Source organism: Leptopilina heterotoma, unplaced genomic scaffold, assembly GCF_015476425.1.
Source record: "Leptopilina heterotoma isolate Lh14 unplaced genomic scaffold, ASM1547642v1 Lhet_163, whole genome shotgun sequence".
NCBI lineage: Eukaryota > Metazoa > Arthropoda > Insecta > Hymenoptera > Figitidae > Leptopilina > Leptopilina heterotoma.
In genome coordinates this window covers 2,080,570-2,096,267 of record NW_025110879.1, presented here as the reverse complement: position 1 = coordinate 2,096,267, position 15,698 = coordinate 2,080,570, and the positions used below count along the sequence as shown (strand labels likewise).

The following is a 15,698-nucleotide window of genomic DNA, read 5'->3' as shown; positions in this document are numbered from 1 at the left end:
CGCGGGTCCGCGAAAGGCGTGGCACCCTCGTGATTCCGGGCCCGTTAAATTCGTTAATTCCTTCAATTTTCCAACAAAGGAATGCGTACAATACAATTATAATCAAGCATTACAATTCCGCCGCGCTGGTCGAAATTAAAGACAATGAGAAAAGACTTCCGGCTATGTTGTCAATTGCTTCCGCGTCACTCTCGAAAACCCCTTAAGGAACCCTGTCTCTCTCGCTCTCTATACTAAAAAATCAAAAACTTTCTACGGAGCAAACAAAGTTTGCAACTATCCCCCTTTTTTGTTGATTTTTTTCCAAAAAGGGATTTTTTAATTCGAAATATTTTTCAACTATCCATTTCTCGCAAACGCCCGCGGTGATAAATGAAAGTTCGCGTTTCCCTTTGTCGACTAGCGATCTCGTTTCTTTTTCCCCGCGTGAAAATTAATTTGACGTCCATTACGTAATTCATCTCAAAAGATCTGAGTTTGATTCCTTGCCTCTTGTTTGAGAAAGTCAATTTGATTGTTTATGGAGTGTAATCATCGCACTCGCGACGTATTATTATAAATTTTCACCAAATCTAGGAATCGCTAAGACAAAATTAAGCCAATTGTCAATGGCGGAAGACTAGGGAGCAAAAAAAACTTTTATTTTTACAACGATAAAATTTTAGAAATTACGCGAGTTTCTTTCCTTTAAAGAGATTTCTAAAAGTTAATTTCAGCGTGAAATGGTCGCAATTCCTCGATAACTGTAAAATGCTCTCAATTTATGTTATCATATGTGGTCATGTAACTTGTTAATTTTTTTCTCTCTTACGTTTTTTCTCGGTAGACCATTTTTTTAATTCGAGAAACCACATATATCGCTCTCGGGATTAGTAGGAAGTAATTCGAGTGTTTCATTGTAACGTAACTTTCTATGAGAGCAGAATCATGTCCACTGTTTATACAAAATCACCAGGAATTATAAATTACAACATTCCGGGTTGTCATGAGTTTTTAGCATATAAACTGGATTTCAAAACATTTTACGTAAACTGATAATCTTTTAAGCCCGAGGAACCTGGTATTAGACTTGTTTGACAATAAAAGCAATCGAAATCTGTCAATATTTAATTTGGTTCGTTTTCTCAATGCTAATAACTCAATACACATGCGTAAATTGTGGAGTGCATGAGCAAATTGCGTAAAGCTGCTGCGCATGTCAAAATGCAAACAGCATGTTAGACAGGCAAAGTGCATTACGGTTAATTGTTAACTTAACGTGAATTACTTGAAATCAGATGAAAATAAAGTGTTTCTGTTTCAGATGGGCCAGCGGATTCTTCAGAAATTCATAATGAATCTTGTGGTAATCACAACCGTAGCGTCGTCGATGTCGGTGGAGCGACGTGGGAGGCACATCGCCACTCTGGCAGATTCTAGTCAATGGACCAATTCCACTAAGCAACAGAAGGATTCCGTCTCTTCTGATCGAGTATCCGCCAAGCGGGACAAAGACGACACTCTGTGGAACGACGGCATCCTTATGTCCTCCGCGGGGAACGGAAAGGAGCAAAAATCCTCATCGGACGATGATGACGAGAAGAAGACCCTATCTCAGCAGGTGAAAGAGGGCAAGTACGGATTGATTCAAAGCGAGCTGTACCCACGCGAGCCGAAGCGACCCGGTATCATCAGCTACCTTCCCAATTCGGAGGTTCCCAAAGACACAGTCAAGAATCTCGGAGGTCTCGATAAGGACGAGATTTGGATGGCGGAAAACCACATTCTCGTTCTTCGTGGCGGAAGCTTTCCCAAAGATGACCCGGCGTCTCGGAACTCGGAGACGCCATGGCCACCGATTGACGACTACGAGGCTCCCAGAAGACAGGTCAAGATTCCAAAGGATCCCAAAGTTCCGCCACCGTTCCCGATTCAACTATCAGACGGCGGGTCGATTCAGATCATCGGCAACAACGGAACTGGTTCTCGGGACAATGGAACAATGGACTACGAGTATTTAAGCGGGTCCAAGGGCTATCTACCCGGAGAAGGTCCCTTCTTCTCAGTTCCCACCGGTGACTCCCTAGCGTCTCCAGGTTTCATCAAATCCGTCAACGACACGCAGGGATCGATCGCCGAGAAAAAAGGCAAATCCGAACCGCCTTTCGATGTCCTCCCCCCGTTCTTTCCCTCACTTCCTCCAGGAGCAGTCTTTGTCCCACCTCCCTCAAACATGTCCGACTACGACGAAGACGACCAGTCTATTTTCTACCCTCCGCCCTACAGTTTCGTGTTCCCGCAAGACAACACGACTGCCATTCCACCGGGTCCTCTTGTGCCCGGCATCATCCTTCCTCCGCCGCCAGACTTTTTCTCTACACTGGAAGAGAAGAAGACGAGTGCAAAGGGAAAGCCGAGTCGACTAACCACCCCGGCACCAAAGTCTCGAACCACCTACTTCACGTCAAGGAAAACTGGCACCAAACTCTACAAAACCACAGCAACCCCCACCACTCAGTCGCCAATCAGAATCGGTACTCTGCCCGTTACCAGTAAACCTACCGGCAAAATAAAACTCAAGAGTGTAACACACAAGCCTTTCTTCCTAGAAATAACGACACCAATTGCAGAAACTAGCTCCCAGTTGGAGAAGACCAAGTCCGCGTTCGGGAATACAAAATCCGTGTTTCACAATACGAAATCAACGTACGAGAATACAATAGATGCGAGAACGGAAAAGAATCCATGGTCTTCGGTAATTAGCAAGAGTGTTCCTCTAACTTACTACGCCACGACGAGTCCCTCTTCTGTGGATCAACCAGTCGAGGCAACTCCCGCCACGATAAAATCAATCATCACCACTAAAAACTCTGGAAGAGTTCCCAGCAAGGCTTCTTATTACTTCTACGAAGAAGCGACGGAAGAGCCTTCGACAATGAAACCACCGATGTACCGCACGACAACCGTCATTCCCTTCCTGAAAAGCGAGAATCCGGAGCAGGACCGCAAGAATAATTACTACAAAGTAGAGATGCTGCCTGCTCGACAAACCACAACGGACATCAGTGTCAAACTAATCGATTCCATTCTCAAAGATCCCCAAGTTTTCCAGTACACCGAAGCGGATCCGCCCAACGAAAAGGAGAATCTACCCCCCAATTCCGGACCAATTTTCTTCGAAAGTGTCCCTGGCAGGTCTCTCGATCTAAACAGTTACTACACTACTATGAAACCCAAGAGTTCCCTGGACTTGAATTCCTACTACACGACCCAAAAACCAAAAAGTTCTTTGGACATGAATTACTACACGACTCAGAAACCAAAGAGTGCTTTGGAGATGAACTCTTACTACACGACTCAAAAACCAAAGAGTTCTTTGGACATGAACTCTTATTACACGACACCGAAACCCCAGAATTACTATCGGGAGGATACGAGTATAGAGGAGCGTAAGCCAAAGCCTATCTATCAGTACAGTTTCGAGGCCGCGGGTTACTCGAAGCGGGACAAACAGAAACAGGACTTGGCGTCCTATAACGAATTCCAAGACATTCAGACTGTGAGTGATCAATACGATTACGATGGGTCGGAGTCCCTTCCCGAGGAGCAGATCCGGACCGAGAGAATACCATCCGACAGGGCTCCGTTAGAAAGGATCCCTTCGGACAGAAGTCCTTTCAACCCTCCGAATACTATTCCAGACCGGAGTCCTTCCAATACGATTTCCGCAGATCGTAACCGTTTGGAAAGAATTCCCTCCCACAGAATCCCCTACAAAACGCAGTCCATCTACCAGACAACTATCTCGCCCTTCATCGACTCAACAATGGACCCCCATCAGTCCTACTTCACCAAACAAGACGAACAACTCCTGGACGATGTGACCAAGGAATACTTCACAGCTTTCGGCAAGAAACTCACCAGCCGAGGGCAGAGCACGACCCCCATCTACGGAAAGTCGAGCACAGTAACCGAAAAGCCAAAATACAGCACCTACGTCCCAAATCACTACGACTTCCGACAGCTCAAGACTAAAGTAAAAGTCCACTACGGCGATCAGTCCCAGGGACCGTTTTCCCTCAAAGGCGACACTCTCGTCAACTACCAACACCCACTACCAATAAATCCCGACAGTGAACCGATAGAAAAACCCGTATCACTAAAAAACGATATTCTGGTGAATTACCGTAACCCCCTACCTCCCATCAATCCGGACAGTGAATTCATAAACGTCAATTCGCAAACGGTTCCGCGGGAGTTTCAGGACTTCATCCCCGTGGAGAATCAAGTCAGAGCCTACAGACCTCAGGGCATCAGGGCTCAGTCGGGTTTCACGCCAATTAGAAACTACGGGGACCAAAGATTACAGAGAATTCGCGGCGAGGGGGGATTTTTGCCAATTGCAAACTGGAACAAATATCCGCGACCCGTGTCTCTGCAGGGCGACATTGCAGTCAACTATCGAAATCCACGTCCGCCAATAAATCCCGACGCTGAGTTCATCACTCCTGTTCAGAATTCCGAGACGGTCAAGGCGAATTCATACATTGAGTACAGTTTGCCAGGTGGGCAAGTCTACTTTTTCCCGCCGCAGGCCAATCCAACGAGACAGGACGACAGGGAGAGTGTTTTCGCGAAACCGAGAACGTCGAGGTTCCTTCGACGGAGACGCGGTCCTGGAACTAACGTTTAGAAAAGTTTGCAAGGAAAAAAATCGGAGTGAAGTTTCTTTTCCTCTGTCTTAAAACAAATGCAGTGAAACAAGAAACTTTAATTGTTTATAAAATCAGGGTAATCACAAGTTTCAGTTTATCAATTTCCCTGACAATTTACTGACACTACAATTATTTTCCCTGACAAAATTCTTTCTACAGGAAAATATAAAAGTTTACGGAAAATAAGTAAAATTAATCACAAACAATTTCTAAAAATTCTAAAAATACAAAATTGAATACTACGAAATAATTATAATCTAAAGAAAATCTAAATACACTGTATTTGTTTTAAAAGAGTGAAATCGAAATTTCCCACGAATCGAAAATGATAGACGTTGACCCGACGTAGGACTTTGATTAATTTAAATTTCGAAATTCGAATTGCGCAACTAATTTAAATTGAAAATTCTGAATTCAATAATAGACACAATGACACTTTCAAACTGGTTATTTTTTTATTATTTTGAATTCAATTTCCAAAGTAATCGGAAATTAGTAAAGAATAATTTCTTCTAATCAATTTGAATTTGGAGATTTTAGTTAAAAACACGAGAAGAAATGTACCGAGGGTTAACAATATTAAAATCCAATTGCCATAATTATAAACAGAACAAAAAAACGTAGGCCGCTTCTATAAGACGAACAGTAGAAAAAATAAAAGAAAACGAAGTGAACAAAAAAATGTAACAAAAGAAGACGAAAATACAATTTGAAAATATAAGTTTCAATTTGAAAATTGAAATATGATTGTAATAAAAGTTTTTTTTAACTTTTATTACAATCATATTTGAATTTAAACAATTAGAATTAAAAACAAATTAAAAAAGAATTTAATATTCTTCACTGCATATTGAAAACTAAATTTTTTACTCTTTTTTTACTCAGTTTGCTAATTTAATTATCACCATTATTCAATGTCTCTTTTAACGTTCGCAAAATTCATCAAAAAAAAAAACATAATTTTTTCCGGGTTTATCCCGAAAAGAAGAAGCGGCCTTACGCTTCGAGTATATTTACTCATTTAGTACGTACGAGTAGAATATTTATTGCTTGTAAATACAGCCGTTTAAGTTAACTGTACGTGTTTTTTTACAACTAGTGTACGATTGCGTGATTAACGCCTTAATTTATGCGACATAATCTTTTTTTTCTTAAATGGACACACAACGATGCATTATCGTCAGCGTATAAATGATGTAACGCTCGATTGTGATTGACTCTCCCGTCTGTGATTAATCATCGAAGATGTACATACGTATACGAAACGGCGGTTCGAAAAAAAAAAAATAATAAACACAAAAACAAACCGAGTTATCAATGTCAAATTTCATGAATTCCTCTCTTTCGCCGGACATGAAAAATTTGCAAAAAAAAAGTAATAGAAAAAAACGTCTTCCGTCAAACTTGTACTGTCATAAGTTTAAAGCATAAACTTCAAGATATATTATCAGCATGGAGTTTTAGTCTTAGAATAATTAAGGAAACAGTATTAAAAAAAACAAAGAATTCAGCCGAAAATTCACCGAAATAACCACCGAAATTTCTTTTACGAAATCGAAATTTTTCTCCGAAAGAAAAATCAGATTCTACCGAATTTTTTTTATGTATTTAATTTACAATCAATTTTTTATTGACTGTATTTTTATAATTTATTTTAAAATAAATTTAAAGTTTGCAACTAATTTTGATTTTACTTCACTTTTTACATTAAACAAAAGATCCTAAAGTTCTGAACGTTCAGATTAAATAATGAAATTTATTTATTTCTTCTTGAAATTAAATTTTTATTACAATTATTTTGTGTCACTTTCAAAAATATTAAGTGTAAAGTTTCTAAATGTAAAAAAATTTTTAATTTTTATTGACACCGGGAAATTAAAATATTTCAGTTCATTTGAACGTTGAAAACTTGATCATAAAAACGGATTGAAAGAATTTCAATTGTGAAATTAATAATTATTCATATTGTCGGGGAGGAAAATTTTAGATTTCGAGGAGAAATATTTCTGTTAAATTGCTTGAGTGACTCTTGATTATTGAAAAATCGTCACCGATTTTAAAATTGTAATATTGTAGATGCAGCTAAACTTTAATAGGAGCGAAAACATTCACTGACATGTGTTAACTTTTTAATTTGTATGAATTGTAATAAGAAATAAATAAAAATGGAATAAAGATGGAAAAAAATGATAAAAATGACTCACCAGTGTCGATTTCTTGAGCTTGTGCTGGATCCGGAAGGGGAGAATCGTGAAGGTGAAGGTAGACTTCCATTGCACACTTTGCAGCTTTGAAGTAAAAGGGATGTGAACGCAGAACGTCTTCTAACCTCAGTAGACCGACATACGAACGTAGTGTCATTTTTCGCATGCAGTACGTGTGAAAATCAAATTGGTCCTCTATTATTTCCGAGAAATGCTGAAAAGTATGAATTTTTAATTATTTTCGAAAATATCTTCTTCAGGGTTGTCACAAAAATTGAATTTTATTTTTTTCTAACTTTTCTCTGATTTCCAAACAAAATTTTAACTCTTCCTTGATTCTAAAGAATATTCTGATTTAGTTTCAAAATTATTACTCAGAAAAATGTTCAATAAATTCTTTTTTAAAAATATTCAATTATTATTTATTTTTTATTTTCAATTATTATTATTTTAAAAAAAATTAGGTGATATTCAGTATAATTATATCAACTATCAAGAATATTAATTAAATTCTAATAAAACTTTACTAAATATCACTTAAGTTTTTTTTAAAGCTTTTAATATTTTTTATATCAAAATTTCGCTTTGTCGAACTTTTTCCCCAATTTGTAGAATACTTTTACAAAATTTAATATAATATATATTCTTTCTTCATATAGAAAATTCTACGACAACTCAATTATCTGAATACAAAAATAAATAGTTTATTGAACGATTGAATGTTTCTTAAAATTGAATAAAGGATTTTATTAACAAATTTTAAAATAATTGAATTCTCTTGGCGAATTTTAATAAAAAAGTTTTAAGAATATCTACATTTTTCGAGGAATTTAATTAAAATTGTTTTAAAATAATTGAAATTCTGCGGAGAGTTTTATTATTTTTAAAAATAATTGAATTCCTAAAAACAATTTTATTTATAAATATAATTGAATCCCTTAAATTAAGTAATTAAATTAAAATTAAGGGTAGAAATATTATTAGTTTTGAAAATAATTGAATTATTGCGAAGAAATTTATAAAAAATTTGTAAATAATTGAATTCCTGGGAAATTTTCATTATTTTATGCAAATAATTAAATATTTGCCTAGAATTTAATTTAAATCTTTTTTAAATAATTGAATACTTTTGGAAAATTTTATTAAAATACTAGATTTTAAAAATCATTGAATTAAGGAGAATTTTGGAAAATAATTGAAATTTTGCCAAGAATTTTAATAAAATTTTTATAAATAATTCAATTTCAGAGAAGAATTTTATTATTTATAAAGATAATTGAAATTTTAACAAGAATTTTTAAAAATTTTTGAACAGAATTAAATTTCTGCGAAGAATTTTATTACTTTTGAAAATTATTGAATTTGGGCAATCTTTTGTAACTTCTCCAAAATTCAATTTTTCTTAGAGCTTTTAACGAAAATTCTTCCATAAATCAATTTTTTTAAAATAATTTATTAAAAGTGCATTAAAAAATGTAAATAATTTCAGACGAATTTGAAATATTAAATTTTTTCAAATATCTAAGTTCTTTAAAAGTTCTAATTTAATTATTGTTTTAATTGGATTTAAAAATTGAAATTTTCTAAAATTTCTAATTGAAATCTTTTGAAGTTCATTTATTTATGAATATTGTAAACGCAACTCTTTTAAAATTTAAATTTGAAATATTTAAGTGAAATTATTCATTAAATAATTTATAAGTAACAGAGAAGAAATTTTTTTATTTGAATAAGATCTTTTTAGATTAATTAGTAATAATTTTATGTTAAGTAACAATTTTATGATATAGTTGTTTAAGAATTAAGTTGTTTAAAAAGAAATTATTGTCTGAAATAGAAAAAATTGAACGTTTTGTATTAAAATTTGTGGTAATTTCATAGTTTGTCAAACAAAAAAGATGTAAAAATTCAGAATTTTCTTATGAATTCTAAAAATTTAATTTTTTCCATAACTTTTAATAAAAATCCCTGACTTTCTCTGATTTCTCGGACCAATTTTAGTTTTCTTGACCTACGGTAACCTTGTTCTTGTTATAAAAATAAATATTTGTAAAAAAATTAATAACTAATTTGTCAATTGGAATACTGAGTAGTGAAAATGAATAAAAAATTACCCTATCGACTTCATGGCACTTTTTGAGCGATTCTCCATATTTTTCTAAGCGTTTGTACGCATAAGCGGCCTCAGTTTGAATCCACATGCACTGCATTTCATTTAAATTCTCCATTGCGAGAACACCTTCCCTTGTGAATTTGCCACAAGTCTCCTCGGCTTCTTTCACGAAATTCGCCCGCAACATGTACTTGGCACATTTTGAATTAATGTATCGATCGGCAGTGTCTAGGCTTTGTGCTTCGTCCAGCCACTTGTAGGCTTCCTGAACGTCTCCTGCGTGCTGTTTAAAATTCAATTTTCATTTAATTTCAACAATCAACTTTAAATTCGTGTAAAATTTTTTAGTTTTGTTTTTGAAATTCTAGTAGATTTGCAACTAGTTACCTTGTAGATTCGACCCTTCGTGACAAAAAGTTCAATGAGCGTTGGTGTGTGGTCAATGGCAGCGTTAATTTCTTCAAGAGCCTTTTTCGTCTGTCCCAAGTAATCGTAATGCTGTGCCAAATAATAATAGGCCCACAAAAGTGCCGAGGCTGGCTCTTTCATATTGTCCTTCTCCAAATCATGAAAGTGGCCGTGAGATTTCAACGCCTCCTTGTATTGAAGAAGTAACGACTCAATTGTTTCCACCTTCTCTTTATTTGTGTAGAGAGACCGAAGACTCACAAAAAGTGGATTTACTCCTTTATGAAGACCTATTTCGAAAACAAAGTAAATATCATAAAATCCTATTTAACAATGTGAAAACTAAATTTAGTAAGAAGGAGTTAACAATTAAAAGTCTTAATTTTTATGATGGAAAAGCAAACTTGCGAAAAGAGTAACATACCTTGTCGCAAGTATTTGTCGACTAGAATTTCAAATTGTTCACCAACAGCGTAATTCAATTGAAGACGTCTAGGCGCCAATGCTCGCGGGAACATGTCTTCGTAAAGTTTAAGCATCTGGAGTGTCTCATCGGGACAAGTGTGTCTTTGGGCTTCCGCTAACCTATCGTAATAAGTTGTGTTTTCTGGATTAATGTCCAACAACTCCTTGTAAACTTGAGCCGCTTCTGCGTATAATCCAAGTTCCAGTCTCAGTTTACCTGGAAAAAAAGAAATCACAAAAATAACTTTTACCGAATTTTTTTTGGAAAGAAAAATAGAAAACAATTTTTTACCCACCATAAGTTTCTTTCACAGTGACTTTATCACAAATAAGTTCAATGTTCTTGTCGAGGTGTTTTAAGGCCTGCTCACTGTCCCCTGATTCTTGAATCAACATGTTCTGATAAAGCAGCAATTCGCTGTGTTCGTAATCATAGCAAATCTGTAAACATTCGTGGAAAATTTTAAAATCTAATTTCTTCTCGAATTTTATAAAGAAAAATTATCAAAACCAAATTTTAAAAGCGAACAAAATTTAACGAAATTCTTATTCAGATTCAAATTATAATACTGAACTGAACGCAAAACTACTAATTTAACCATTAGTAGCATTTTTATTAAATAAAAAATTCTAAAAGAAATAAATTCGTGAATTCTCTTTTATTTTTCGAATTAGAAAAGTTTTGAAAAATTGAAAAAAATGAGAATAAATTATTTTAATCTCTATTTTTCAATTTATCAAAACTTTTCTAATTCGAAAAATAAAAGAGAATTCACGAATTTATTTCTTTTAGAATTAGAATTTTTGCAACTGGAAAGTGGAACTAATTTTCGGAAATATTCACGCGTCCTACTGGAATTGTAAAGATTCATTGAAAGTTCTAATTTGAAGTATAATTGAAATTAATTACCATAGGAGAATTTCGAAACGTGTCAAGAATCTTTAAAGCCATTTCATAGTCCCGTAACAGATGATAAGAAATTGCAAAGCCAATCCATGAAGCCCGCTGGGTCGGTCTGAGCATGAATAATTGATACCTGGTGTCCTGAAAATTGAAAAAGACGAATTCGTTCATTTAACAATTAGCAACGATTTTTAAATTCCTACATTAGTATTTTAAAAAAAACCAGATAAATAAATTACAAACTAAAAATATGCATAATGTGAAATTTTTCTGAAAGTTTTAAGTATATTTTAATCAGCTTTTTGAAGAAAAAAAAATCTATTAATCAAATTCTTTTTAAACTTTCTTGAATCAACTTTCACGACTGGTAACTTTTAATGGAAAACGTGTATCGTTAATGTAGGTAAATAATATTAATTGCAAAGAAAATAAACTTAGATATGTTAAAAAAAAACAATTTACCAGTAAAATAACTTAATTTTACAACTTCTGCTTGATAATTATTTGTAAAAATATAAAATTATTGAAATGTGTGACACATTGCAAAACTTCTGGTTTTAGTATTTAATGTAGAAGTTGTAGATTTTTTTCTCTTTTAACGTTAATGGATTCTTAAGCTGTAAATTTGACGAAAAGTCCCGAAAGTGCTTACTCGAAACTTAATTAATTAATAAAAAAATGTAACACCATCTTATAGTTTAAAATAAATATTAGAAAAGTGACAAAAAAGAAAGTTCGTTTCAACTACTAAAATTAACTGTAACAATAACAAAAATAGATTTTAAATATATTTTTACAAATATAATTATTAAAAAGTGCAAATTTACATTATTTCACGAAAATATTTCAACTACTACTTTAAATCTTTAACTAAATCAGGGTGGTCACAAGTTTCAGTTTACCAATTTTCCTGACATTTCGCTGACAAATTTACTGACATTAAAATTATTTTCTCTGCCAAAATTCTTTTCACGGGAAAATATGAAAGTTTACGAAAAATGAGTCCAAAAAAGTACATTTTTATTTGCTTTATTAGAAGATAATTAAATCTTGAAAAAATTGTGATAAAGGAATTCTAAGAATTGAGTAGTTTTTTAAAATATTTTAATGTAATTTTTCAAAAACAATTTAATTTTTTAAAAAAGTTTCTGTAATATTTAAAAAAAAAACTAATTAATTTCTTGATGAATTTTAATTAAATATTTTGAACATGATTTTTTTCTCCAAAATGTTAAAAATAATTCTAAAATGTTATTATTTTTTGTATGTATTTGAATTTTCGGAAATATGTAATTGAAAGTACTGAAATACTAAATTTAAAAAAGTTAGAAGTTAATTTTCATTAATTTTCATTTTTAAATTTACGTTTAAAGATTTGGTTTTACTTAATTACCAAATATTTTTCATTAAAATTTTTGATAATTCAATTATTTTGAAAATTTGCAATTAAAATTCTCAAATAGTTGATTTTCAACAATATTAACAAAACACTTTCAAAACATTAATTATTTTCAATTAAATTTTACAAAATTTCAATTATTCAAAATCTTTTTAATTCCTATATTTCGAAAATTTAAATAAAAAATGATTCAAACATAATTTTTGAGAGACTTTTTTATAGTTATTTTTCGCACTATAAAAATCGAAATGAGTTACATTTAATACTAAAAATTATGATATTTTGTTGCAATATTTGGAAGAGAAGTCGAGGAAGTCGCAATTTTTGAAAATAAGTCGAAAAAATATCAATTTTCTTAATTTTCCTGACAAAAAAATTTTTTTTCCTTAAATTTTCCTGACTTTACTGTCAAAAATTTTGGTTTACTGACATTTTACTGACATTTCCCTGACTTTACTGACTTTATTCACATGTGGCCACCCTGTAAATTAATAAAAGTCGTAAATATAATAAGTATATTTTTCAGTTTTCAAAAATTGCAATAAATTTTATCTCTTATGCTTTGCGAATTATTTCTGACAGTATTAATTTTTTAAAATTAATTTGTAACGACTTTAATAGAAACACAAAAAACTAACCCATTTGCTACGAAATTATAAAGAAAATTAAATAATTCTAAAAGATTTTTCTCAATTCAATAAGTCATTGATTTCAGTAAATCTAGACCCAGAGAATTTTTCTTTTTAAAGACACTAAAAATTATTACATTCAGATACAACTTATTCAAACTAAATAAATATATTATGTTCGCCTCATACTTATATTTGTTACGAACAGAATATTATTTGACGCAAACAAATTTTTATTTAATTGTAAAATGTATTTGCAAGTTGCTAGTAAAAATTATTTGCAAATTGCTAGTAAAATGTATTTGCAAATTCTTAGTAAAATTCATTTGCAAATTGATTGTGAAATTTATTTGAAAATTAATTGTAAAATTTATTTGAAAATTAATTGTAAATTTTTTTTGAAAATTGATTGTAAAATAAAATAAAAAAGATTGAGTAAATTGTAAAATGAGATGAACCTTGTAGCCATCGAGATCGCGCATCTGAATTTGAAGAAGGGACAAATCTCGAAGGATTTGAATGTTGTCTTTGTCCCATTTGAGAGCGTTCCGATAACACTTGATAGCTTCGTCGTATTTTTTATCTGATCGCTGGAGCAATCCGTAAACGTGCCAGCACACATGCGATTGCAAATCGTTTCTCAGTCCACGTCTAACATGATCGTAAGCTTCCTCTTTACGGCCGAGACAATTCAGCGTGAGGCCCTTCATCGCCAACGTCTCTCCATGTTCGCTGAATTTTGGATTCGACAGAATTTGTTTCGCGAACTTCAATCCATTTTTGTATTGTTTGTGTTCGTAGCATCTCTACAAAAATTACAAACAACACAATTTAATAATACTGCAAACAATAATAATAATAATAATAATAAATAATAATAATATATTTTTATGAATTTATCACTTGGTAAAAATTATATAATTTAAATTAAAAGGAATAATAACAATAGACAGTTGAAGTATTAAATAAACAAATGTTAAATAAATAAATGTTATTTCTGATATTAAAATATTTTTTTAAATTACTAATTTACTTTTATCTTTTGATTTTATGTTTAAAAGTTTGAAAAATATTCTTGGCTTCGCTTTAATGTTAAATATTATTTTTTGCAATGTTATTTAAATTCCTTTGAGTATTAACTATTTAATTTCCAATGTTATTTATTTTTGAACTTTTTTGATCTATTTTGAATAGTTATTTATTTCAAAGTTTCCAAGCCTCTAACATAAGAAAGAAAATAATTGTCTTATATAATAATAGAAAAATAAATTGTTTACAAATGGCTGAATATAAAAATTTAATTTTAAAGCAATTCTTTAGTTCTAGAAATCGACTTACAGAAATTAAATTACATATTAATTTTTACTACAAAATACAATTAATTTTTTCAAAAAAATTAGATCCTTTATTTTATTTAAAAAACAGAATGAAAAATTCCCTTCCATGGTACTCTTATATAATTATAAAATTAACTATTAAGTTTACTTTTAAGTACAAATAATTTTCCAAAAAGCTTTGTCTCCAGTTCCAATGTTTTTAATAATAAAAACAGTTCACAAACATTAATATTTTTCATATAATTTTATGAATGAGAATTATTTTTCTGCAGGATACATTAATAAAAATAAATAATGACAGAACGAAAAAAATTGTCAAAATTAATTTTGATAAAATTATCCAAATTTCTAGAACACAAAATAGGTGAATATTATCGAAATGAAAATTCATTGAGAGACAAATTTTCTCAAAAATTGTAAAAATTCAAAGAAATGCATAAATTATGTCAAGTTTATTTCAACAAAAAGTTCTCATTTATAATACAGTAAAATAAATTCGACGACAAATTTTTTAAATCTCGATATTATTTCGCAGAATACAAATATTTCAAGAAGCAAAATAAATTACAAGAGCTTGTCAATTTTGATAAAATGTTGACAGTTCAATTACGAATTACTAGATAGTCAATAAAGTTTGTTGCACATTTACTAATTACATGATAACAATTAACAAATCTATGTCCAATTTGTCAGAAAGGTTGGGTTTTTCTCGGGGAGAAGGAAAAGAAAAAAGTTCGTCCTCGTTCCACCAAATCTCCGAAAGACGTAAAATAGTCACCAGAATAAACGACAGAATTAGAATATATTATGCAGTCGACAAATTACAGTCAAGATAGAGGGTCATAAAAAAATTGCTACTTTAAAAAGAAGAGCAAGGGAGGCAAAAGTGGAGCAAGTTAAAAATTTTGTATATACAGTATAAACGATTGTGGTTAGGATAAAATTGTCTTGTCAATAAAAACGAAATAAGGTTAGATTGATAATGAAACTAAGCACAGAATTCGCTTGCCATTGAATTTTTTTAAACATTTTTTCCTGTGTGCTTTTATCATTAGATTGTCGACTTTGCTATTAGAGCCGGGGGAGTGGGGTCCAAAACAACGAGTATTTTCACAGGGGTTTGTTACTCACCAAAATTCGCTTAAACAATGCATTCTCTTTAGGTGGCAGGGGATAGCTGGAAGGCATTTTTGTATGACTACAAAAATAGAGGGCTTTTTTTCACCCAGTTCACACAATTTTCACCACAAAAACCTCGTGGCCACAAACGACGAACTCGATCACCGATCACGTGATCATTCGCGACAATGTTGTTCCGGCGGAAGTGCTGATTTCACGGCGACCGGCGCGAATCACGTGAATTTATCAATAAATTAACGCGAGTTTCTTTACAATGCGAAATGAATTTTCAGTTCCTCGGATTTTTGAAAATATTTTCTAATAATTCCAAACGAGAGATGATGCGAAACGCGATGGGAGGGAAAGCGCAAATGCTTGGCCGATTGTGAGTTCTCATGAAACGAGAGTTAAGGTTAAAGTAAATTG

General features: G+C 32.2%; 2 protein-coding genes across 2 annotated transcripts in view; one reads left to right on the top strand and one right to left on the bottom strand.

The window, feature by feature from the left end:
• The window catches only part of LOC122499037, a 34,189-nt gene extending 29,319 nt beyond the window's left edge, over positions 1–4,870 (top strand). The window contains exon 2 of the mRNA XM_043607083.1: positions 1,304–4,870. Coding sequence (XP_043463018.1) covers positions 1,304–4,672 — 3,369 coding nt within the window. The 3' untranslated portion in view covers positions 4,673–4,870. The remainder of the gene's footprint in view (positions 1–1,303) is intronic.
• The window catches only part of LOC122499038 (N-alpha-acetyltransferase 15, NatA auxiliary subunit), a 71,687-nt gene extending 56,052 nt beyond the window's left edge, over positions 1–15,635 (bottom strand). The window contains exons 1-8 of the mRNA XM_043607084.1: positions 15,285–15,635; positions 13,275–13,622; positions 10,795–10,929; positions 10,181–10,325; positions 9,844–10,101; positions 9,399–9,709; positions 9,013–9,294; positions 6,899–7,112 (exon numbers count right to left, since the gene is read on the bottom strand). Coding sequence (XP_043463019.1) covers positions 6,899–7,112; positions 9,013–9,294; positions 9,399–9,709; positions 9,844–10,101; positions 10,181–10,325; positions 10,795–10,929; positions 13,275–13,622; positions 15,285–15,341 — 1,750 coding nt within the window. The 5' untranslated portion in view covers positions 15,342–15,635. The remainder of the gene's footprint in view (positions 1–6,898; positions 7,113–9,012; positions 9,295–9,398; positions 9,710–9,843; positions 10,102–10,180; positions 10,326–10,794; positions 10,930–13,274; positions 13,623–15,284) is intronic.
• Between the last annotated feature and the right edge of the window lie 63 nt (positions 15,636–15,698).